The sequence below is a fragment of the Nesoenas mayeri genome (assembly GCF_963082525.1).
Source record: "Nesoenas mayeri genome assembly, chromosome: 12".
Classification (NCBI taxonomy): Eukaryota; Metazoa; Chordata; class Aves; order Columbiformes; family Columbidae; genus Nesoenas; species Nesoenas mayeri.
In genome coordinates this window covers 14,257,078-14,283,273 of record NC_137547.1, presented here as the reverse complement: position 1 = coordinate 14,283,273, position 26,196 = coordinate 14,257,078, and the positions used below count along the sequence as shown (strand labels likewise).

General features: G+C 50.9%; 1 protein-coding gene across 1 annotated transcript in view; it reads right to left on the bottom strand.

The window, feature by feature from the left end:
- Positions 1–507: 507 nt before the first annotated feature.
- Positions 508–26,196, bottom strand: part of PLEKHG4 (pleckstrin homology and RhoGEF domain containing G4) — a gene marked incomplete at both ends in the record, with an annotated part of 62,514 nt that continues 36,825 nt past the window's right edge. The window contains 12 exons of the mRNA XM_080352014.1: positions 508–549; positions 1,064–1,260; positions 1,848–2,114; positions 2,200–2,316; positions 2,942–3,119; positions 3,587–3,757; positions 4,659–4,883; positions 5,220–5,309; positions 6,045–6,294; positions 7,724–8,673; positions 23,950–24,141; positions 24,675–24,797. Coding sequence (XP_080208140.1) covers positions 508–549; positions 1,064–1,260; positions 1,848–2,114; positions 2,200–2,316; positions 2,942–3,119; positions 3,587–3,757; positions 4,659–4,883; positions 5,220–5,309; positions 6,045–6,294; positions 7,724–8,673; positions 23,950–24,141; positions 24,675–24,797 — 2,802 coding nt within the window. The remainder of the gene's footprint in view (positions 550–1,063; positions 1,261–1,847; positions 2,115–2,199; positions 2,317–2,941; positions 3,120–3,586; positions 3,758–4,658; positions 4,884–5,219; positions 5,310–6,044; positions 6,295–7,723; positions 8,674–23,949; positions 24,142–24,674; positions 24,798–26,196) is intronic.

The window sequence follows — 26,196 nt, the reverse complement described above, 5'->3', positions numbered from 1 at the left end:
TTCAAAAAAAACTGTGGGACAAATCCAGCTTGGGGAGAATACCACAGATTCCCCACAGCAGTTCAGAGGGACTAACAAAGAGTCAGATTTCAGCAAACAGCCACAAGAAACAGATTAGTAGTTAGACAGCTGGGCGGCGTTCAGAGGAAAGCAGCTCATCTGAAAGCTCATGACTAGATGGTGCTCAAGTCTCTACAACCTGAAAGTGATTTTGCTTGTTTGGCTTCTGCTCCTTCGGGCCAGGGAGGCATCAGACTGGTCGTTTAAGGTGACGTCTCTACAGAAGCCATCTCTGTGGGAGTGGGTCTTCTCTAATCAGATGAAGCAGAGTCTCAGAGATGGGTCAGGAATGTGTGGAACACTTCTCATCAAGAAGCAGAGGGTGAAGTTCTCCTGACTCAGAGCTACTGACAAACCTGACCAGCACTCAGAGCTGCTGGAAAATCCCCTTCAGGGGCTACTTACAACAACTCCGCTTCCTTAGGCGGTATACGTGTGCAGAGGGGCTCACACTATTGTCGAGGAACTTATGGTGACCTGGCCTGCTTTCTGCAGAGGAGAGAAGCCAGCGTTAGTACAGGGTTAGAGGACAACAGCATCAGGACACGATCTAGTGAGAAGCCAAGCAGCTGAGAACTCTAAGGAACATACGAGGAGACACACTGACATCTCAGAGTGACTGGCTCCCGCTCCTGCATCTCACTGCTCCCCAAAAAAGGCCCAAATTTCCCAGGAAAGGAGCTTAGCAGCATCCGCAGCAGAGCTCCAGCCATCCCCAACCCATGACAGCATTACAGCTCATGTGTGCAGCATCCCCTCCTGGTGTAGCCTCCAGCACTGCAGGTCCTTTCCAGTGCATCTCCTCAGGGACCTTGGCCACAACAGGGGAGACTCTTGTGACAGAGGGGCTTTCGCCTGCCCCAGAGAGAGGTCACTTCCCCACAGGGACTCCCAGCCCAAAAGCAGCATCTTCAGTCCCACCATGAGAGACAGCGGTTTGAACCAGGGAGGCAGTTGCAGGAACAGGCAAAGTGAAGAGCGTATTTTGGCTGCTGGCACTTACTGCAGAAATGTACTGGCTGTTTGTGAACCTGGGCTTCTCCTCCATGGCGGAGCTGTGTTGTGAGCCTAGGGGCATGTAGGGAGGTGAGCCCACGTCTTCACAGAAGCTTTCTTGTGGGATGCTGGAGACACAGCCGCTGTCGGAGCCACTGGAGCCACTGCCTGACATGCAGTGTGATGATTCTGAGCTCTCTGTTGCTGGGGGAAGAGAGGAAGGCCACTTTGATGATCATGAATTTGGCCTACATGACCTGTACTTGATAATGTATCTGTTTGCAAAGGCACTGGCCACACAAGCCCACAGACAGGCCACACTCCTGTCTGGGCTCCTTTAAAGCTATAGGCAAACAAAATAACCCAAGGAAGTGTCGCAAATTTTGCTGGAGGTTGGTATAGACTGGCCAGGGAAGTTCATACAGGGAAGCCAGTGAGTCACTGGACCAGGATGGTGACAGCAAGGGACAGTGTGCCTCATACCAGAGAGGCAGAGACACAAGCATTGGCCTCCAAGGCCACAGTAGCCTCAGCACGTGGCACCCAGCCTGCCACGAGGATCGCTGCAGATCTGTGGGCACTTCACTAACCCCTGCGTCCAAGCAGACTCCCCATGACCACCAAGACAGAGCTGGCATGAAGGGCAGTGGCCTCCTTGCGCCAGTCTGGGTACGAGACAGAAACTGCCATAACCCCAGGGAGCCTGGTCTGACCGCACAGCACAGAGCAAGGCGTAGGGGACAAACCCGCACATCCCAGGGTGCATCGCAGAGCAGCAGGCTCGTACGTACTCAGTGACGGCTGGCTGCTCGTCTCGTGCTCCAGCTCATCTTCCTCGATACAGGTGCCAATGTCAAAGGGGCGGCGGGGGGCCAGGACGCCTGGCAGCAGAGCCTGGTCCAGGTACATGTGGAGGTTGAGGGGCCCCAGCAGGGAGGAGGAGGAGGAAGGGCTGTACGCAGTGGCGGTGCTGCCAGCAGAGAGCTGCGCCTGTGTCCTCTTGTATGGGTTGGAATGGTCAAACAGAGACACCGCAATTGATGCTCTGGTCCTGGCACCTGTCAGAAAACATACCAAAAAGGCCTGAGTGCCACTCCTGCCTAGCTCACTTGGGGCAAGGGGTCAGGCACAGCTGGCACTCACCTCTGCCTTTCATGATGTAATCGATAGCACGGTCATTGATGGCTGCCTCGCTGGGTTTGATATCCAGGAATGGCTTGTTGCCTACACCCATGGAGACCATCTCCTGCATACGGATTTCTGGAGGGGAAAAGACCCACAGCCACATCATGAGGTTGATCCAACCCACCCCACAGGTTGTAAGCAACCCCAGGCCAGAGCACTTCTGGGAAAGGCTGCTTCTGAACTCCTGAGATTAGATCTGTTCTCCGCTTGCTCCCCAGTCCCGATGAGTCTCCACAGACAAGCAATCATGCCCTGCGCTGGCCAAGTAGCTCAGTGCCATGCCACCTAGGAGAGCCCTGCCAAGCGGGAAGCCTGGGGTGGAGAGGCTGCCACTCCAGAAGTGGCCTAGAGCAAAAGGAGAGCAGTGAGCCTTTGGGGAGAGCAGTGAGCCTTTGGGGAGAGCAGCCCACACTCACACCATCAGGAACTCTGTGCTAGTATTTCCCGTTTCTCTCATGAAGTCCAGCTGGGTGTTTACAGTCACCAAGAGCTTGGCCTGATCAAGCTCCCTGGGGATGAGGGGCAGGGAAGGGACATGCCCAGCCAAGCCCAGCCTATGCTCCTCAGACCGCATGCTGGCACAGAGCTGCTCGCTGTGCAGAGCTGCCCACTAACAGGCTCCAAACCTACTCAGGACAGCATGAGCTGAACAGGGCTCCCGCACCTTTTGCGGCACAGACGCCCCGGGAAGGAATCACACCTTTATTGCGGGCTGCCTGCTGCCACAGGATCTTGGCAATGTCACTTGTCCAGGCCTGCTTAGTCTCGGCTGAGCTGGCCTGGAGGATGTAGGTGTCACTGGACTTCCGCCTTCGGAACCAGATCTCAAAGCGCAGGCCGCTGTCTCCGGAGTTCTCCGTCAGACCGATGTCTGCAGTCTGCCAGAAAGAGTGAAGCATCAACTGGGGCTCCACCAAGAGCAGAAAGGGTAAACTCTGCCTTCACCTTGTGCACCCCTAGCTTGGCAGAGCCAGGGAAGGAGCCTGAGAGTCCAGATAGAAGCAGGTATCATCTGGACACAGCTGAGCAAAGACAGCCCAGGTAATTCCCAGTGCTTCATCCCAAGCCAGCACCACCTCCCTGCTACACATCCCCCAACTTTCCCTCATGCTCCCTGTCCCTCAGAAGGCCTTGGTCCCACATCTCACAGCACAGAGGGGGCCCAGGCATTCATGTGTGAAGTATTCCCTTCTGGCTTCACCGCATGGCTTGGAGAAGGCTTAGCAGCGGTGGGAGCAGCTCTTTGGCTGAAGATGCTCCTGCTCCCCATTTCAGAGCCATGTACCCACAGTAAAACCAGCCATGGACACCTCCTGTACAAAAGGAGTTGCAGGACTGTCCTTACCTTGAAGGAGCGCTTGTAGATATACACGTCAAAGCCACCCTCAATCCTCTTGGGCTTGCTAAACAGGATCAGGTCCTCAAAGAGGAAGACGTGTCGCTGGCACTTCCTACGGCCCAGCCAGATGGTGAACTCATCCTGCCGCACCAGCTGCCCCTGCTCCTTCAGGTTCACCTGGACACAGGGAACATCCTGGTAAGAGCCAGCAAGATCAAGCCTGGGCAGCCCCAGACTTAGTGAGCATGGTCCCATATGGCTGTGACGCAGGCAAGGAAGTGGCAACTCTCTGTCATTCTGTGAGGGCTCTGGAAGAGGAAGGGTTACGTGGCATTGCTAGAGGACACATCAGGCTGAAATAACCGCCTCAGAGCTCAAGGGAGAGCCGCACCTTTCTCCTAGGCATAGCCCACAGATGACCTTCTCATGTCATGCTGTACAGATCTGTGACAAACCTCTGGGGTGGCACCTGGAGGCAGCAGCCAGAGCTTTATCATAAGAGGGAAGAAGAGAGCTGAAGAGGAAAGGAGTCTCATTAAACTGCCAGGAGCGCATCTGGGCCAGTTCCTCATTTCTTCCTGTTCCAGACCCATCTTCTTCGACCCTGAATCCTGGGTTTTTTCCTCCTCCAGTGCTGCACTTTCCCTGCCTCTCCTTCAAGTTTCACCTAGCTGATTTTGGCCTACCCTTGGCAGCAGCATCAGTTTGAATTCCTTCCTGCAGTCTGCCTGACTCTCTTATCACCAGCCTGACAGAGAGGGAAGGGTCCAAGGCAGCCTGCATGACACCATCTGCAAGGGCTGCCAGGCTGGCTCATGTCACCAGGAAGCACCTGGGAGTGTGTTTATGACAAGTGGTTCAGCCAGCTGAAGTGACAGCATCCAGGCTTTAATTCCTAGCAGATCAGGAAGACCTTGCTCTGTGCCTCAGTAGTCCTGCTATGCTGTATCAGCAGACTGGCACCCTGACCACTCTGGGAATTTGAGGGGAGGCTCACCATATGATCTAGACCCCAGGTCTAGAGAAAGGGGAGAAGTGTTGCTCTGACTTTCTGGGCAGGGGAGGACACTGAACGTACGTCACAGTCACGGATGGCATCCATGGCCAGCAAATCGTTTCCGTGCCGGAGCTGAAACTTCACCATCTCCTCAGCTGCACGGAGGTAGCCCAGCTCCTGCTCTTGTGCCTCACTGCATTCCTTGATCAGGTCCTTCAGGAGCAGGGCGTATTTGCTCATCCGCTGGATGGGTTTCAGCAGGTAGGAGGCCAGGTCCATCTTATCCCCAAGCTGTACCTGCTTGAACTGAGAAAGGCAGGAGAGAGTGAAGGCAGTAGCTTCCTGTGGAGCACCCTGTGCCCCAAGGCAGGAACTGACACCCACGGCTTTCCTGACTGGGGGACTCTCTTTGTTCTGCAGGGAAATGCAAGGTCACAGGATCAATGCTGCTGTGTGCTGGGATCCTTCCCAAAGTGCTCACAGAATCTCTGCCCATGTCTCCCCACGTACACTTGGGCAGAGAGCTGGGATGGGAAAGCAGATGTGGTGCTGAGCATGCCTGCAGCAGGAAAGCTCGGTTTGTTTAAATGCATCAGTAACCTCAACACCAAGAGCAATCATGATGCAGGCAGTGGAATTTACCTTGAAGAAGGTATTCCCATGGCTGGCCAGTAGCGAGTCTGACTTCGGCTTGTTCTTGCTATACAACGCATACATCCCGAACTGGTCTTTCTGCAAAAGAGAACTCTGTGTGAGAGCAGTGCCCACTCATGACACAGTGACAGCCCTGCCCTTGGGTTGGTTACTCCAGTACTTCTGCCTCTCCCAGGCTGCACCAGAGCCTCCTATGATATCAGGAGTGACTCTGCTTCAAGTTCATCAAAAGCCAGGGAATGTTCCTGTCTTCCTACTCCTACAGTAGCTCAGACTTTTTAATCCGTTGTCCTGTTATCCCCTTGCCCCTTACATAGCCCAACAGATACCATTCACCTGGTAGCAGCAAACACACATAGGGTAGCTGAGCTTAAGACTGGTACCCCGTGCCTCTCCCTAGCAGCTCTTTTCAACAAGAGCCGCGGGTCTGTATCTCCCCGCTCACTGAAGTCACTCCACACTGACACCGCAAACAGAAGACAGGGTAAGGGATGTCCTTGCAGAAGCAGACGGGTTTTAAGGAACAGACATTTTGCTGCCCTGGCAGTGTCTCTTGGTAGCAAAGAGCAACAGCAAAGCCAAAGAACACCTACTGATGCCTGGGCTCAACCTCACAGAGCCATCCCAGTCCCAGCTAGCATTTGAGGTGGCAGGGGACAAACCAGCCCAGCACAGGGTAGTCCTCCCACTCCCAAAGAGTCACAGTCCACTAACATGTGGATGAGCAGCCAAATATATAGGCACTGCTGGGCACAGGAGCCACACACCTGTCCAGAGGAGCCCGACCCCAGGAGGAAGGTGCTGGTGCCTTACGTGTCGCAGGAAGCAGTGGCTGACCCGCAGCGGGTGGTTGCAGCAGCTCTCGAGCTCTCGCAAGAAGTACTGGCTGTGGAAGTCATAGAGTTTCTCCAGGTTCCCAAAAATGACACTGCGCTTCCCACGCAGGTCCTGGGGGAGGTCAAGGCGCTCCATCTCAGGGAAGTAGCTATCAATGATGTAGCAAAGCGACCTCACATATTCCCGCTCCGTGGTTACCATCTCATCAATGATGTGCCGCAGCTTGCTGCAATAAGAAACACTCAGCCTTGAAGGGACCCGGACTGCATGGGGCTGCAGCAGCCTACGAGTGCCTGCAAAGCACTGGACTGTCCCTAGAGAAGCTCTACCTAAGACCCAACACAGAGATGAGATGATCCCTTAGCACCATCCAAGCTCAAATTCAGAACTGCTGGTGATGGCTCTGACCCTGAGCACTAACAAAGCTCACAGCTGATCCAAGGAGCTTAGTTGGCTTTTCTGTTCAGGAAGGGTGAGCCCCAGGCTGGTTGTGGGTCCTGACTCAACTTCGGCAGGACACACAACCCTGAGCCCACCATGCAGCCCTTGCTCTGGACACAACAGGCTGCACTCCTAAGGCAACAAAAGTCACGATAACTTCTGTGAGGAGGAGTCAGCCTGATGACTGGATGCTGTGGGAGGAAATGTTAACTCTTGGAGAACACAAGCTCCAGACCCAGGTGCTGTTGGGCTTGTCCCAGTAAACATGTGAGTGGGAAACAAATTTCATACCACTTCATCAGCAACAGCAGTTCCCAGCACAGGCTGCTCTGCATATCTCTGAAAGGATCGCGCCTGGGTGCTCGAGGTTTCCACTGCGAGGCAGTATAGCACCAAACACAACTACTTGAGACGTGATTACCTTCCCTGCTCTCAGTTTTCTCCCAAGTCAACTCCTCTGGCTGCTCAGAGGACAGAACAACAGGATCACCCCAGTGCCCACAGACAGAAGGGCTGCTGCCTCACTCTCTTGAGATTCAAAGCAGGCAGCCTCTTATCTGCTAGAGTGGAGGCGCTCTGTGGTCCTCCTGCAGCCAGCACTTGTTTCTCATCTCTGCCACCATTATTTTATTTTTTTTTAAAGTCTTTTCCAAAAGAGAGAGCAGCTGAAAGACCTGCCTGGTGACTCCCTTTCAAAAACAGCTCACACCCCTGGGATCTCCATATCCCAAGCACATTTCAGTATTACAACAAAGTTAAGTTGAGATCTTCAAGGACAGAGAAGAAAAAGAAGAGAACAGAAGTCAGCTGTTGGCCACAGAGATCTCAGCCCCAAGGGGCAAATAAAAACCTTTTTATCCATGAAGAGGCTGTTACAGGGTACTGGAAATGCCCGGGTACAGCCCCCCCAAAAGCAGGAGTGTGATGTATTACACTTAGCTCTCCCACTGCACCTGCACTGCCTTGTTAGGTTCTCAAGTGCTACATTTCTGCAAATTCTCATCCCAAAATGCCAGCAATGTTCAGAGACTCCCTTCTCCTGCCTGCAAACTGCTCTTTCCCCTGTTATGAAGGAACCACACTGGGAGGGAAGCTGGAGCTACATCTCCATCTATCTGCCCTGTATCCATCACCAAAGTATCTGTCACTGCAGAGCTCTTCACATCTTTGCTACTACCCTGAGGACCAGAGCACTGAGTGTCACAGTCACTTACCTGCCCCAGCTCTTGGCATCTGACGCAGAGAGGCAGCCCCTCTGTCCCTCCAGCAGACAGTCCGCAGCCCAGCTGTGAGCAGCTTGCTGCCGCAGCGCAAAAGTCCTGTCCACCAGCTCCGTGCTGCTCACCTCCAGCCCCTTAATAAAGACACCGGTGTTGCCGTACCTGGCCGGCTCGCTCAGCGTCCTCTGGCAGCCTGACCACAGGCTCTCACCGCAGGGGAGATCAAAGCTTTGGGCCTTGCGGAGCATCCTCCTGGGAGGTGGCTTCCCAGAGGCTGGAGTGGAGGTGCAGGATGGCTTCACCTCCAAGGTTTCCAATATGCTCTCCAGGTTTGGCTTTTCTTCTGGCAGCTTTGGAGACTTGGAGGCCCCACTGGCAAAAGAAACTCTGCTCGAGTGAGGATCAGGGCTGAGAGCAGGTTGGCAGGCAAATTCTTCCCCAGCACTGACATCACCAGCACAGCTCAGGGAGGGTGAAAGAGATTTCTCCTTAGTCCACCCTGGAGAGCAGTTAGGCCTGTTGTAGCAGTGGGATGTGCTGCAAGTCCTGTCCCAGTGGGACCCAGAGGCGGCCCCCTCGGAGTGCCTCCGGTGGGACAGACTGCCAGCCTCGCCACCGGCCCGGGGCTGCTCTCCTGCAGCTGCTTTGTGGTCTGACAGCAGACACCTCCTCGTTCGCAAGGCTGCTTCGAGTTTCTTTTCAAAAACCAGCTTCGTCTCCTGGCATTTGGACCATGCAAATTTCCACTGCTTGAGTCCCTTGTCGCTCTTCAGCTCACAGGCCAGCTCTTTCATCTCCTGAAACCGGGCATCGCTGATGTCTGGGTGCTGCCCCTTGTAACTCTCCAGGCACTTGATCACACCAGCACAGTGTTCGGCGGAGCTGCAGTCCTCCATGCTGATGCAGGCAAGGTGTCGCATCCCTTCCAAGGCCCACTCGTACGCCTACAGAGAGCGAGAACAAAAGGCAACAGCCAGTCAGAGGGATTTGGGGAAGAATAACCCTAATTTGGTGCCTAAAGACAAGAAAAAGGATCAGTGTGTGGCCACCACAGTTCCTCGAATGTGAGAGGAGGGGGGGCTGCTATTGTCAATGGGGCTTAACAATTCAGCAAAACAAACAGCTCCTTATGCAGAGGCCTTCAGCTGTGCTGGCTGCTCTGCCACAGCCCCACTGCCCCGCCACATCCCCAGGATGCTGAGCACCCCCACTGCTGGGCACGTTCCTCCTCTCTAGGCAGGGGGGAGCCCAGAGGAAGCAGGAATTCACATCTTTGTTTAAGACCTGGAACTCCTTCCCCAGCCATTCTCACCACTACCATGCAGAACAAGGTCTAAGTAGCATCAGTAAGCTGAGGGAATGGGATTGCTACTCCCCATGCTGTTTCCCCAGAGCTGATGGCAGGCAGAGGCTGGGAGCTCGATCAGAGCTGGGCTCTGGGGATTGAACAGGAGGAGCAGGACAAAATGTGGTCCAATGTGACAGATGTAAGGTAAAAGGACACTGCTGTGACAGCAGGAAAGGGGCTAATGGAGCACCTTGCACTCAGCCCTGTCTGTCATCAATAAAAACCAGAGGAAAGGCAAATTTTTCAGGCTCATAAGCTACTGCTTTCTCTGTAAAGCAGGGACGATGACAAAGTTTAACTATAGAGTGGATAAGATGTGACTAGCTGCCATAGGCCTGGTCAAGGAACTTTACCACCCCTAAGTGAAAACACAGTTATTTGTTAAAATCAGATGCACAAGGCAGGGAAAACATCCAGGACAGGCTTGCCTGGCACCTTCCACCAACTGCCCAAGAGCAGAGGATGTGCGGATACACCACAGGCTGTCCTTGAAGTGAGCCAGATCATTTCTAGCACTTGACCTGTTAGCTCTGCATACCTGCTATGTTTCTGCAGAGAAGCAACACTCATGTTTAGTGCCAGGAACAAAGTGACCTTAAACCATTTTCCACCTGCTGAACAGCCTTACTGTGACAGCCTTCACTCAGAGAGCTCAAAGCATTTATCTTTATGCAAAACAGAGCCTCAGACACCAGGGAAATCCACTCAAGCTCTATGCAGACACAGAGGAGATACTGCATCCCCATCAGGGATGCAGTGGTCCAACAGACCAGGTGCCAGGCTCTTCTCTGTTGGTGACAGAGGTAGGCAGAGCTGGAGGTGCTTCATTCACGTGGTGCCTACCCCAGGATGGGGATGGCGATGAGAGCCAAGCAAGAGCTCAATGCCAGCACACGAGGGGTAGCCTGCAGACTGAGCAGAGTCACTCCAGGGACAGATTATACAGCCATCCACCATCGCTCTTTTGAGCTGCAGCTGCACAGCACACGTGCAGTCAGCCCCATTACTCATGCGGAGCAAGGAGCTGCTTCAGCAACACCAGCAGCTGCTCGGGGAAAACGCTTCTCAGCCCCATGCAGCCACAGCACAGGACAATCAGAACAGCAGCAGCCCCCTCTCCCATCATCCTGCTTAGTGCAGCTACAGGCCCCTGACCTGACTCTCCCTTGATCCAGGCCTTACGCTTAGACTTGCCCACTGCTGAGGGCCACAGGGGTGTGCAGAAGCAGAGGACATGCCAGACCCTGGTGAGAATCTGCACTTATCTGTGATGCGGAGGGTCTTTTAATCCCTGGAGAAAGAAGAACATCAAGACGAGGTGAAACGCTGACTGCAGCAGAGCCTGGCAGATCTGCACGGCAGTGACAGATGGCCTATTTTGCTGGGTTTTTTTGAGCTGCTCCCTCCAGCTGTATACAAACCAAACACCAGCCCCTTCCAGCTCTGCCATGAGCAAGACCTAGCTGCCAGTATGGGCTAAGGGTGCATCTCACCATTCTGGCTGCAGAGGTCAGTGGGGGATCCTGACCGAGGGCTACATGTGACCTGCCTTTTGCTCACTGATGGGAAAAGCTGGGCTCAAGAAGCTCATGGGGCTCTGAAGGAGGGTGCTGAGAGCAAGGTGCAGGAGAGGCACAGCCAGGAGGCCTGCCTGGCCTTTACAGCAGCCAGTTGGGAGGGGAGCTGCTCTGTGAAGGCCTTTTCCAAGGCTGGGGACCTCACTTCCATGCACAGAGGAAAAAGAGAGAAAAAGAAGCTTCTCTTATTTCTAGGAAACTTCATAGATCTGCATGGGGCCACAGAGAGGAGGAATCAGGGCTGCAAACAACACAGGGAGGCAGCCCTGCCACCTCTCATCTTCATATGGTATCTGTCTGTTCTTGGCAAGGACTCCCAGGGCTGCGTAGAAATGACTCTAAATCTCGCTGGCATTTCGTCCATCCCCAGTGCCTGTCGCAGGCCAGTGAATAGCTCAGCTTTGTTCCCTGCACAATAGCAGCAGCCCTCCACACCCCACAGCTTGCTTGGTAACATGCTAAGCGGCCACCAAGGCTTTCTTCAGTCACACCAACCGCTTCAGCTTGCCCTTTCAGCACACAAAATGGCAGCCTGGGACCAAGCATATCCCAGCACCCAGGAGAGAACATCCTTGTACAGGCAGAGGTATTGCTGTCATCTCTGTCCTAGTTAGGCTGTATACCAGGCTCAGCAAGCCAGGATACTGCCCTCCAGCCATGGGGCATTTGAGGAGCAGGTAGCCCTACAGCTTCTCTGCAAAGCTGCAAGGGCAGCTTGTATGTAAGAGGAGGCACCTGTGTGCAGGGAAGCAGAGTCTTCCCAACCACGTCTGGAACCAGGCAGGAAGGAGCCTGCACCTCAGCTTTTCATCTTTACAGACAAGTCATTACTGAAACTTTCAATTATGGGATTAAAGACAAACGTGCTTCCTGTGTTCACAGGGCTGACCTAACCAGCAGCTGTGTCAGCAACAGGTTGGTCCTGCAGAGCTGCGGGGGGAGGCAGGGGCTCTCTGGGACCTGCTGTGCCGTAAGGAAGAGCCAGAGACTTCACCAAAGCACGGTGTAACCCTCAAGCCCTTCACCCCGTGTTGTTCCCTGCTCATTTCACCATGGGCAAGGCTTGCGGTGCACTGAGGACAGAAGCTCCTGGAGTCTCTTGTCTTTGGCACCTCCAAAGCGCCATCTGCAAACATGGGCCGACAGAAACTACTTGGCCCTAGCTCAGGGCACGTTGCCAGTGCTGCGGGGGTCCCGGATCCACACCTGAGCCACCATATCACACCTCCCCAGCCCGAGCCTATCACAAACCCACCACATTCCTCTCATACTCAAGGTCCAGTGATCTCTCATACACCTTCTAGGTAGTCAAGACAGGAGACAATCACCATGCATCTGCAGACATATGCTAGAAGGGGCAATTTCAGGGGGGCCTGCACCTGTCCAAACCTTCTCCTTCATCTCTTACTGTGAGAGACAAAGATTATAACTGTATTTTTCTTGTTACATACGAAACTGGAAGGCTGAATGATCAGAGGTAAGTGGAGTAGGCAGATCACAAGCCCTTCAACTTTCTGCAGAAGAAAAATGCACCTAGGTGGGTGACTTACTCTGCTGCTAGAAGGTTTCCTTCTGAATCTGAAGGGGCTGCACAGCAGAGCAGAGATAGAGGTGGTGAAAAGCCCAGGCTGATCCTGGTAAGAGCAACAACACAGATGGGGATGCTAGAACAGCTGTGGGTACAGTGACTAAAGCACAACAAGAAGACAGGCCAAGTGCCCCATCCTTCTGTGACGATGTCCCAGGACTGCAAGCCCCCCACACCCCTGCTTTCTACAGCACATAAAGAGAGAAGCAGCAAAACAGCTGGGAACAGTGCCAAGGACAGCAAAAAAGAAACCAAGGTAATCAAACAAGCCCTGATCCAGCTTGCATGCAGGTCCCTGCGCTCCACTCTGCTGTTTGTTAGCGAGACATAACTAATCACAGGTCTTTGTGGCAAGAAACAACTGCACAACTCCTCATTTAACAAGACCTCATCTCATCACTACTAACTTCACTCTAAATGCCCTTAACTTCAGCCGTGAGTTTGGAGAGCAAGACGAGGTTGGCTTGTGGCAAAAGAGACAGAACTGGTGCAGCCAGAAGTAGTAAAAGCATTGCAGGGACCGATTCCAACAGTCATATGTGGTGCCATGTAGGCACTGACCCCCACAGCTGCTCTGCTCCGCCAGCAGCCCAGGGACTGAACCAGGCACTGAACCGAGATGCCAGATGCAGCACTCACAGCACAAGAGTGACAGGCCACTTACCAGAATACAAGTCCAAAGTAAATGCTGCCCTCTTGCATGAAAATGCCTGCTCCTCCTTGAGCTTCTCTCATTACAGATGTTCATTTGGGCTTACTGACTCCAAAATCCAACTTGACTTTAGACTGCTTTGAGAACCAACCCCTGCTCACGCCACCAATATGTCCCTTGTCACAGGCTGCTGCACACGCAGCATTAGCAGGAACCTGTGGCTGGAGATTGCCTTGTATGTTGACAGTTCAGAAGGACCACAGTTGAAAAGCTATTTTACATCAAAATACGTTGAAATCAAAATTATCCAAGCTAAAACTTTACTCTCACAAGAGCTGTCGGCTGGCAAACAGTGACAATCTGGTTTCTCTGCTAACTCATAGACCCAGCAGTTACAGGAGAAAGTGGTCAGCTCACCACTCACTCGCATCTGATTTGTACTCTCCTTAGTTTCCCACTTACTGATACTAACAGTGCCCATGAAGGAAGGGGCAGAAGGACAGCAAGACTTCAGGACCTACACATGTTCCCCTGGCAAATCAATTAATCGGTTAAAAACTGACCTCATCCTACCTTCCCATCTGTGCAGAGGGGGTCCATCTCCTGGCTGGTCCAGCTCTCTGCTGTGCATTACCATCCCCTGTGGCTGGACTGAGGCAGGGCCAGCGCTTCAGTGCATGATCTCTGCTCCAGCTATTCACAAGCAAATGCTGCTAGCCTAAATACCAGATTGAGGAGCCCTGGAAACCAGAGACAAGGCAGAGGGGGAAGGGGCTGTGCTTCACACAAGAACTACTGAAGTGTGGGGAGAAAACCATGACTGGGCACAGGCCAGATCAAAAGCAAAAAACAGGGAAAGAAAACATCCAAACAGACCCCAAATTCGAGCAAAATTCAAACTGAACTGCCACCTGACACACAAGAGCTACAGAGAAAACAGTGATTGCTCCTAAACATTGTGATGCTTTTTCCACATCTCTCAAAGCCGAAGCCTCTGTTCACTTCTAGCAAGATTTGCGGCTCTGCAAACAGGCAGCTGCACTTGGACACACAAGAAATCATGTAATTTCAGAGCATAAGCATTTCAGCAAAGCCACCAAGTTAGAAGTAATCTCCTCTCTAGGCAGAGGTTCACTGTTATTCTCTTCCCCACCCTGTAGCATTTGACTTTTCCAAACTGCATTTGAAGTTCTGCCTGGGATTCATTAACAGCAGAAACCAAACTAATCAAAACTGTGTCCTATGTGGGCTGTAGCTGGTAAAGGCTCAGCTTCAAACACCGAGGAAAGGACCCACTCTCTCGAAATAAAAAGCTAAACCATTTCTGAGTTGCTGTGTAGCTCACAGTGCCTCCTCTCCTCTCCTCCCTCCAGGGAAGGGGAGACCTCCGAAATCACCAGTTTGCCTACAACTAGCTGCAAAGGAAAGCAAACTTTAAATCCTATATTTGCATTCCTGCCTGTTACCAAGTGCCAGATGCTGTACAAACACTGCCAGAGGGAAAAGGATGAGAAAAGCACAGACTACAAACTCCTTGGATTTAAGCATAAGACAGGAGAACAGGTAGATACCTACAGCTGGGCAGGGAAGAAGAACAAGGGGTCAGGGAAACGACACCGGTCAGGGTTGGTCTCAGCACATCACAGCACAACCATCATCAAAGAACGCTCATTAGAGCAACGTGCCTCGAAATCCTGTTGCAGCAGCACTCCAGGTGAGCACAAACAGAGCTCAAAAATCCCTTTGTTTCCCCTCTGGGCAGTCAGGCTTGACAAGACCAGGGGAGTCTAATTACAGGAGAATATAATTGGATAAAATAGGATTGCACATGATTTCTGCTCTCTTGATGACAGCACGAGGACCCAAAGGGCAAATGTAGCTCACTGTGCTGGAGCTGGCATGCAGGACAAGTGTTTGCCCTTTTTTCTCTCTGCTAGGCAACACCTAGGGTAGCTCCATTAGGAACAGGCTGACTCCACCGATGAATCACAACAAGCCACAATAACCCCTGCTTGGGTGCAATTCAGAGCTTCCACAGAGCAGCCTCTGCTAGTTTCACTACATATTTATATACATACACATGCATATATTTATGTCTATGTATGTGTAAAATGACTCCCTAGGAAGCTGGGCAGCAAGCTTCTGAGCTTTGCCCTCCCCACAGCTTCCACTGCTCTGCAGCTACACAAGATTTCCCAACAGCTGACAACGGACAGTTCTGCCTCAGTATTTCCTTTTTGTTTTACAGTCCCTCATGACTTTGCACCTTTTGGTAGATTCTGCACTGATGTTTGCCCCCCCTCCATTTTTTGTTTTCTTCTGCTTTTAAAAACTCATGAGCCCAGAGGACCAGGCTGAGTTTGCTCCCAGTAAAATTAGAATCTTTAACATTTGCATTTGCTGCAAACCAGTCTTTTCACCTGTGAGGCACTGCCCATCTTTTCATTAGCATCGTGCATTCACTGCAAAGCTTTTTTGTCAATGAAATTCTGTTCACAATCCCTTCTAACCAGAATAAGAGCAGATGCTGTTTCTCTGCCTCAGTGAATATTATCCTACCCCTTTTCTGATGCTTCACCAGTTACAAACTCAAACTGTGTGTCTGTTTTGGCAACTGCCTTTCTCTCTGGCTGCTCCTAACAACTGGGATCTGGTGGCTGGTCCTTCATTTGGCTACAGCCTACACCAGTCACTGCAGAGTCATGAAACCATCTAAAGATTGACTTGAAAGAAGTTACACACATTGAGTGTAACTCACTGTAGGCTGGGAAAGCAAAAGGCATGAAGGAGCGAGCGTGTGTCTTTGTGGATGCACAACCACTGCCTACAGAGGATGAAGAGGAAAAGGGCAGCACATTTTCAGGTTTCTTTTAGTGAAGAGGAGAACTCTCCTCTTTGGAGAGCCCTGAAAGCCTCATGTTACCAATCAGATTCAAGATCAAGCCACAGTGCCATGTGTGAGTCACCAGAGCTGGCAACTTGCACAACAGCAACAAATCACTCTGTTCAGAGACCGATGGCACCTCCAGATGGCACCACCTTTACTTTTCCATCTGTCCCAACAGCCATATCATTACACCGTACAAATGCCCCACTGTCACAGTACACTGCAGGCCAGTGAGGACAGACTGGACTGTCATAGGTGTCTTGTCTGCTCCACACTGGCTCCTTTTTAATGAGGTTCTCTGTGCCCAGCTGGGGACTGGTTAACCTCCAGTATGCTTTTGGGCCTAGATGGGGAAGTGTGGATGCTTTCTGTGGAGTCTTCAATTCAAATCCTTTCCTGTGAGGAGCTGAGCAAAACTCCACTTAATTATTCAGTGATGTGCAGGGATCTCTCTGTACTGCACTGTGGGTGCTTGTGCCTCGGGAGGTGTGGAGCTGAAAACCGAACCCCAACACCCAGCGCATCTGTTGGGCCTCCCTGCTTCAGGGTAGCGGACTGAGCCAGAAACAGCTCCCCTGTTTAAAAGCACATCAAGATGTAATTGTAGGATGCGAGCCCCTGTGAAGCAGCCAAAGAAAGGAGCCTGGTCAGAGGCAGCGGGTGCTCGGGAGAACTCTGTCCATATGTCCATGGCTTTGATATGCAGATAGAAGCCATTGTGAGCGTCAGCCCCATCTGTACACTGAGGGGAGTTTCATGTCCAGATCGCTTGAACGGATCTATTTAACTCCCGTGACTAAAGGGAATTCCAGCCTCCAGGAGGATCCGAGCATCCAGATGGATGCCAACACACGAATATTCAGAAAAATCTGTCACCCTGTGCTGCTCCTATCCCAGCATCAGAGTGAAAAAAAGCACCCAAACCCAACATTTTCCACACAGGCACACGGCTGGGGTCAGCTGAGGAAAGACTTCTGCCAGCATTAGATCTTATACCTTAAGTGCAATGTGCTCCCCTCGCAGCTCAGCGGCAACTCAAGCTGGGAAATCCCTAAGCCTGCTGGAAGGAAATGCTGCTTCCCTGTCACTAGTGACCAGTGTCATGATCCTGCAGGAGATCTGATCCCACCCAACCCACAGAAGGGGAGCCCCAAACTTTCAGACAACTGTCAGTTTATGCTCATGAACAGCCAAGGACACCAAGGAATATTTACACAGAGGTGCTCTGGTGATCAAGGATGAAGACAGCAGATGTTTTCAGCATGTCAAGCTTTGCTCCCCTGCAGAATACGATGGCACTTCTGGGATCAGGGAAGGCAGATGAGGGGTGAGCAGCCTACCTTACATCTCAAAAGGTGCTATGCACTGGTTGGCTCACCCAGCCTCATCTTCCTGCTGTGCCCTCCAGCGAGGAGGAGGATTTGGCCATCACAGCAGGAGGGAGAAGGACCCCAGACAGACACAAGGCTTTGCCCCCCTGCACATGCCACAGACACATCACACAGACCTAATACTGCACTAAAGAAGAACCTGAGGGGCTGAGGCAGGTGCTCAAAGGCATCTCAACCTAAAATGCCTCACCTTCAATTGCAAATTCTGCTTGGATTTAGCACGTGAAAAACCCCAATTAATTCACTGCTGCCTTATAACACTGAGGGACAAATTTATGCATCAGTCTCTCACAGGTGTTGTGCAACCAGAAAGGAGCACTAAGTGCTGGTGCTAATCACCATTTAGCATTCACCTACTGTCATGGAGCTTGTGGAAACCACAGGCACTGCTGTGATGCCAATTTGGCAATAAAGTCTCTGATGAAACACAAGAGAAAGTAGCCGGGGCACCAGTAGGTATAGCAGTGAATTAATGGAGAATTCATAAAACAGAAGAGTTTCCAAATCAGTAATTTTGCAAGACAGAAAAATAGGGGGGAGCTTTAAGATGTAGCAAGTCAGATTTAAATGGTCAGGATTTCTTGTTTGTGCAAGAGGGTTATCTCAAACTCCAAAGCAAAGCAGAAACTTTCTGATACATGAATACCTTTTGATGGGAAAGTAAACATTAGAGGCTTATTAACCTTGCAAGACAACTTCTCCGGCAAAAACCTGGCAGGAAGGAGAAGGGAGAGATTTCACGCATTAACCTTGCACGAACCCTGCCAGAGGATTGATTTTCCAGCCTCGAGGATTGTTCCTCCAGCTGCTTCAGGCTGCACATGAAAAAGGACACCCCTGAAATAGGAGAGCAAATCAGACTAGATGTCTGTCTAGGGGCACGACTTTACAAGTGAAGAGAAGACAGAAAGATGAGACAGCTGCTGTCAGACAATGCCAAAGTCAGACAACAGTGGCTTCCCGTAGAACTGTTTCACAGCATCAGGAAGGCATGGTACTAATTCCTCTCTGTTGTGCTACTCGGACATTCACCATCTTCAATACCTGCACCAGTAATCAGATGAAGGCTGTTTGGGAATTTCAGCAGTCCCCAGAAAAGTAAAGCCAATCTCTGGGCAGAGGTAGAGAGAGAATAGTGTGCGTTAAGCCTCTCCCAGAGACTTTATTATATGCCACATAAAAAACCCAATTTGCTCAGAGGTGCTGGGGGGAAAAGCCATATTCTGACCTGCATAGGACTGCTTGTAAGAGGCAAGTGTTTTGGCACAGTGACCTGCGTCTGTGTTCATAATAAATACACTACGGTAATGACACATCAAATGCCTCTTTTGCCAGTTTGGTGCTAAGTTCTACTCTCCACTTCTCCTCCAACCACATTACCAGAGCAGTGAATCATAATGCCCTTCCAGTAAAATTCTCTCTCAACTTGGGTCAAACAGCCTGCAACAGAAAAATCAAACTTTTAGGTCACAGTCACCAGAATTCTTTCCAGGTTTCCACAGACCACCACTCACAACCCTTCTTTCCTTATCAAAGGTGAAGCAAAAAGAAACGTCAAGAATTTCCTGCCTGAAGGGGACTTGATTTTTTTTTTTTTTCCCCTCAGAACCATCACCTGCTACATTATATCTGGCACATCATCGGAAACCAAACACAGCAGAAAACAAGGTATCAGCAGGTCACCGTTCTGAATCTTCTGGGGAGACGTGGGAGGTAATGACATCTACAGAATTCAGCTAATTTATCATGCTCTGGATTTCTGCTGTCACATCTAAGATCAGGTCTGTTTTTCAGAGCAGGGAACACTGTGCCAGCAGTTCTCAGTCACTCACAGGACAGGAGCCCAGCAAACCCTGGAGTTTGGGTGCTTTTTTCACTCAGATCTTGAGACAGGAACTGCACAGAGTGACAGCAAACCTTGGAGGAGAGCAGCCCCCGTCTTGTGCTGCCCACAATCTTTAACAGAAGCCCGAGCAGACTGAAATGTACCACCTGCCCTCTGTGTGCACCCAGCTAGTCCGAGGGCACGCAATCCCAGCAAAAACTTGCAGCTGCAGTTAAATTATGCCCACTGAAATAATCATGCAATAACCTCTAATAAAGAGAGGGACAGGCACTGCTCTGTTACAGACAACGCAACCCTGGGATTCAGAGAGACCATGCAAAGACACACACAACCCACAGGGATCTGTCTGAGTGCACAAAAGGCACACACAAAGCATTCTGATTCATGCTGGATGCGTACAGACGTGCACAAGCAACGGAGTGAAAAGCCTTCTCTACAGTGTTTCCAAACAATCTCAATACAACTCACACATCAGCCGGGCGCCGGACGCTTGGTACTTACAAGAGGGTTTGCTGTGTCTGTCTGCTGCCGGAGTCAGGCCGGGTGTATTTGCCTCAGAGGGAAGGTGCATGGAGATGTGGAGAGGAGGGATGGGGAGAAGGGCCCCAGCCCCGCTCTGGGCCCCAGAGGCAGCAACACTTGTTCAGGGGATAGAGCGCAAAAAGGCTGGCATTCCTACAGCAGCAAGGACAATGGGGAGGGATGAGAAGGCGCTGCCATAATCAAATGCAGGCCAGCTGGCCCTCCCCCAGGAAGGGCAGGCACCTCCTTCACTTGCCAAAGGCTTTGTTTTCTAAGCCACAAAGAACAAAGTGGCTGAGGAGGAGAGCCAGAGAAGGAGGAGAGAACTGGCTGTGGGGGGCAGATCCACACGTGAGCACAGGTAACCCACACTACAAGAGATGTCAACAGAGATGGAGCGGGGTTGGGCAATATTCTACCTGCTCCAAGAAGAGCTCAGAAGCAACTGCATGCAGCAGAAAGAAGCTAGGGATGCCTGAAGATCACTGCTGAGGAACCAGGATCAACACAGGCTGATGGCCAGGGCTCCTTTGAGGAAAAGGATCCAAGGGTGGCAGCCAGAGAATGCTACTGAAGGAATGGCTCATGGAGCAGAGCCAAAAGAAATCCCAACAAGGGAACTGCTACCATTTCTCGATCTTCCTCACCCCAACAACCCTGACCATAGAGCCTCTCAACAGCCTCCCTCAGAAAGCAAATGCAAGGCAAGAGCCCAAGCTGCAAAGGGCTCCCAGGTCACGGCAGGGCAATGCTCACACTTTCCCTGAGCACCAAAAGAGGCAGTATCTTGCACAACATCCTGACCAGCAGGAAAAAGCCCCTGGGACTGCCTCAGGCCCTCCTGTAATGACACAGGCAATTTAGCTGTGATGCTCAGGGCACCATACAGCTGCAGGGCATGCAGGTGCTGAGCTGGTGGGATAAGACACTGTACTTTCCAGCCGTGTCAGTGCTTTCTTCCAACAGAGAGACTTTTGCCAGCAAGCATCGTGCACCTTCAGTATTGACCTTCTGCAGGCCTGCTTGTCATCCCAGTGCTGGCAGAGTCTGTGCTGTGTGCTCTGCCTCATCAGACATGCCACTGCCGGTTAGGTCGCTGTGGTCGTGACACAGCACACAGCTCTCACGTGGGCCGTTTCGAACCTGTGGACACAGGCAGCTGGGCACTTTGCTCGCTTATGGTAAAGTCAAGAGCATTGAGAGACCTGAGATGTGAGTGACCTGGGAATATATTTCATCGAAAGAGAGCTCAAGAGAGGAAGAAATGTGAAGGCTAAGATAAGGAAGGAGAGGGATACTTGCTTTAGCTCCTCCTGGTAATGATGGTGAGCCTACAGCAGTGTTAGTGTGAAGCCAGGACAGGCAGTGAGAAGGAGAGGTACTGGTGACTGTCCTTGCAGGCACCTCAGGACAAAGCAGATGTCAGTGCTTTTGGTACATCATACACCCCTGCTTGCTCAGCTTCCCAGTCCTCCTCCAAAGCACTGTGTGGTGCCAGATCCCACCACAGCCTTGGAAGCAAGCAAACAAGGGACAGCAGCCAGACCAGGCTTGTGGAGCCACAGGAAGATGGCAGGTCCCCCAGTATGCCCACAATGGGTCGGTGGTACTGACAAACAATCCTCCGCCAGCAGTCAGAGGTGGTGAAGGCAGCTTCTATCACCACTGCTTCTGCCTCAGCCCAACCACCATCCAGCCCTGGTGCCGTGTCAGGCACCAAGAGCTCCAGCCGCAAAGGAAGCGGGAACAAATGGAAACATCCAGCTTGGCACTGGTCATGGCTTTGGAGAAGGAACCCTGCCAGCCCATGTGGTCTGGCCCAGCTCAGCCTGTCTCATCATGGAGAGATCTGACAGGACCTCAGGAGCTGCCAAGCACTTAAAAACACAGTAAAACATCTTGAAGGACCATATGGGGTTGTGCTGTCCTGCCCCATGGCCTGTCTAGCAGCCACAGGCAGCACCCCACCAAACACTCGTCCAACACATGCAGAAGAAGGGCCATTCCTAGCAGACAGCATGGTACGTGACAGATGAATACCATGATCCCTGTAGTGACTGCTCAGCTCCCTTGACACATGCTGAGATGTTTGGAGAGAACTGAGCTTGCCAGCTCATTACCATAGTGTACATTGCTTACGCATCCTCAGGCTTCTTCCCAAATCCTGGGGTCTGGCACACTCTTTACAAGAAGAAAATCAAGGACATTTCTTAGTTTATACTCCTGCTGTTGATCTCCTCAGATATTAGGCAAGAGAGAAGGGGGTTAGGTAGGCACTAACAAGATCACTGCAGGAAGGTCAAAGCAGTTCAGCATCAGAAGAGAGTGAAATCAGTTTAGATAAAATCTGCTTTCTCCCATCTCCCAGACCACACCACTGACTTTGCTTTGGGAAGGCAGAAAGTGTTCTGGAGATCAAGATCAAAATAATCAGCATTGAAAGAACTTTCATGCTGCACAGTGATTTCTGCACTCAACCTACTCAATCCCCTCCACACCCCTGGTTTCAGTTTGCCACCAGTTCATAATGCACACGTTATATTTACAACACCAGTGCTGTTTATAGTTCTACTGAAACCAGGGAGATCAAAATCCTCCTCCCTCACTACATGAGATGCCTCTTCTCCACACCAAAGCAGCACGCAAACACCCCGTGCTCACTCAGCTTTCACGGAGGCTGTGCAGCATGAAAGGTACAAACAAGAGGGATGATGCTGCTGCCACTGCCAGGGACTGCATCAACCAATTGTCATCCACCACAACGAAGTTGTATGTGTGGTGCTATGATGCCCTAAGAAAAGCCACGAGCTTGGGGTCTATGTAATGTTTGTGCCCCTGGGAATGGCCCAGACTTTGAATGGCTTTGAAGCTGTGGAAGAACACGCACTGCTGTTGAGTCACGTCTGACTACCCCAGCAGCCCAAGAGCTACTACGAAGATGTAGTTTCCATGCCTGAACAGAGGACAGAGCAGCCATTAGATGCCACAGTCCACATCTGTGCTCCAGAGATCTCCAGCTTTGGCTGGGTGAGTTCGTATGGGACTGATGTCTGGCTTGGCCACAGACTCACCAAGATGCTGAGCAAGTCTTTGTGTGCCTCAGCTTATCTGAAAAAAATATGACAAAACCCATCCTTCCCAGGATCCCCCATGAATGGAACAGGTGTTCAGGGATCAGAGCAGCCCCTGAACATCTGTGCTTAGTAAGTGAGCAGAGTGCAAGTTCTTGCCATTCTCCTACAGCACAGACGACACTCTTCTCTCCACTGGGGAAAAAAAAATAAATGACACATTTCTACAGCAAGAAGGTCCCCACCCGCACAGCAAACTCCACAGATGAGCTACAGCAGACCTGCCAAGCAACACCAAACAAACTCAATCCTCACATGTCCTGACAGCAATGTTCAGGACTGCCTTCTCCACTCTCCTCCCTCGCACAGGATGCTTCTCCATGTTTTCATGTTTAGCTGAATTTCCTCCCCCCTCCTCTGAGCACTTCTGGCTGCCAAGGCAGCTCAAAAGACAGCAACTAAGTGGCACCTACATCTGGTACAGCTTAACATTTCGTGTCTATTCCTTCTGGAATTTGAGAACTTCAATATCCAATGTTTGTACAAGAGTGGAATAAATGGAGCAGAGGCTCCCTGGCCTTCTGTGATTGCCAAAGCTGTATTTTAAACTGCACTTTGAAAATCCTACTGTTTATTCATCTGCAACTTTAGAAATTAAATTACACCAAATCCAACTGCAGGTCTGCTGAATGGGTGCATATGCAATAAACTAAACAGGCGAGAAGGCCGGGCAGTCAAAGTCATCACATGCATCCTCTCCTCCTGCTCCCCAGATGCTTGGGCCAACCCAGTCCCCTTGTTCCCTCAGCCACACTTCCCAGCACTCCGTTCTGGTGCTCCATTTCCTCACGCAGGCATCCACAAGAAAGAGCTGGGCTATATTTAGGGCTGAATAGCAGAGAGCTATTCCTGATGTGTCAACATGCTGAATTTACCAGCATGTAAGGATACAGTATGAAGAAAAATGCAGGCAACCTACCCTGGCCTGGTGGCAAAGACTGGGCACAAGTAGCCAATCTCTTGGCCCTTGGTGCCAGCACTGCGATGATTCTTCTGTCCACTGTACCACGAGAGGGGCCTACAAGCTCAGACAGCAGAAGATGTCTACTCTTGAAGAAAATGTCTACATCTGTCAATACACGCCCGCCCCATTTTCCATATATTGACTTGAAAAATCACTCCAGACATATGAGCATGAAGGGGCTTTTGCAGGTTACAGATCCAATTCCCTGTTAGTGCATACACTACATTTCACATCTTTCACAAATACCCAAGCTCTGGACTGAGCCCTAGCAAGCTTTTTACACTGTCTTCCATGCTGCAGATGCCTTGTCTTACCTTGTCAAAGAATTCATACAGCCTGACCGTCTCACAGATTCGATGCCTGTTTTCGTCCAGCTGAGTGCAGAACTCTTCCAGTTGATCTTTGTAGGTCTGCAGCTTCACCCTGTAAGAATGTACATCCACAGAGGAAAAGTCTTCCCATCGATCCATCTTCTTTAGTGCTTCCTGCCCCCTTCTGCAATATTCCTGAAAGCAAAATGGGATTGTGTATGAGAACAGAGACCTGACATAGATGTGGACAGTAGATAGTCTTCAAGGTCATTAACAGGTAGGGCTAATTAGACCGGTTTTTAAGGTTCAAATCACATGAGCAGGTATGTATTTGTTTACAGCAGAATTCTGGAGAGTCCTGACCTCTGCTATGATTTACGTGAGGCACATGGCAGCTTGTAAAGGCCTAAACAGTAACGCCACAGGTCAGTTACGATCCAAAAAAAAGACAGCGTTACAAGCACATCTAGAGATTAACAGAAAAAGCCATTTTGCATTACAGTAGTAATTTTCCTCAGGACTGGCAGATCCTGAGGGGCTGAGCTGGTAGCTTTGTCTACAAGAACATAGCAGAGAAGCCAAATAGCATAAAGGATGGCACACATCTTAGTGATGAACCCTCTACTGATGCCATCTTAGCATCACGGGTTTGGCTGAGCACGTGCAAGGCACATATGCTGCCAGCTCAGACTCTGGAGTACATGTTTTTCCAACCAGACAATACTTACACTGGCAACAAGATCAAACTCCCTGAACTGCTTTTGTGCTTGAAGCAGCATCTCCAAAGAATCGTCCAGGTTGATTGTTTCCTTTAGCCGTTTTCTGCCAACATTCTCAATCCAACTGCTGACCTAGGAGAAAAAGGAAAAGCTCCATTATTAGTCACCCTGTGCTACTCACCAAGGTAGGCTTTTATGTGGAAAGAGCAAGTAATTGCTCTCATTATGCTGGTCATTTCATTACTGAAAAGAACGTGCATGTACACTTCTCCTCCTATCCTGGTATTTCAGCCTGAGCCTCCTGCTAGGAGTTTTTCCACTGCAGGTAGCTGAGTAATTGCAGAGCTCTGCTATTGCTCACTAGCCTTAGGCACAAACAGGGCAAGTAGCTGCTTGGGCTCTGTTTCGTGGGAGCAATGATCTAATGCAAGCCCTGCAACTTGTAGGTTGGCCTGATATTCCTATTATTGTTACCCCCAAGTGGAATAAAATCTCCCTGCTGCCAGATTTCCTGTACCACTTCCCTTTTCTGACTGGCAGGACATGAACTACGTCAGTGTGAACATACTGATGGATTCCCTTCATCTACAATGTTTCATGGTTCTCTGGGACTCTCAGCTTCTGGTTTTCTGAAGGCAGATCACCACAGAGCTGTGCAGCAACTGCAGGTTCCTCGACAGAACCCAGATGCTGCTGTAGTTACAAGCCTATATCCTCAAACATGGGTAGACAACTGACTTATATCTAGAGTGTCCTGAAAGCGAAGCAGACACAGAAGGTCAGGCAGGAAAATACAGCATCTTCATCAACAGTAGGTTTTAAAAACAGGCTAGTAAACTTGCCTGCAATGCTTCAGGCATAAATGCACCTGGGGGAAGGGACAGACTAAAAGCTTCTTAAGGCCCACACATCCTGTTTTCCTGGATCATCTAAATCCATATCCCAACTCAAACCCACAGTTGATGACAAACTCCCAGTCTTGTGGACTGAAAGAGAGTCAGTGCCCACAGAACAAGCCCACCAGCAAGAGACGGGATTGGGGTGGGTTCCCAGGAGCCCCTAGGCCAGCTTAAAAGCAAGAGTAGCTGCTGCCAGCAATGCTGCCATCATTGGTGATCTGCAAAGTTAGCAGGGAGCAATCAGTTTTGCTCAATTTCATTAGAAAAAAAAAAGTTCAGCTTAAAGCAGGGGCAGGTTACAGAGCCTGCCTTTGTGCCTTTTTTGATTTCTCTTTGCTATTGGGAACCTGCGTGTTTAAAGGAGTCTTTACTAGGTTCTTGCATCACACTTCTTGTCCTGAACACATATTGCATGGCGCCCAAATGTCTACCTCTAAATGGGAAGTCATTACAACTCTCAGATCCACCTTGGCCTGTGAAAACAACAGGTAGGCTACAGCCTCATCTGAAAATCCAGTTCTCTCCAGAAGAGCCCAGAATCCTAGAAGAGCAGTGGTAGAACTGGTCACAGTACTGGTCTTTAAGGATGCAGGTTCCTAAGGTGAGCTCCAAACAGCACATGGCCCTTCACA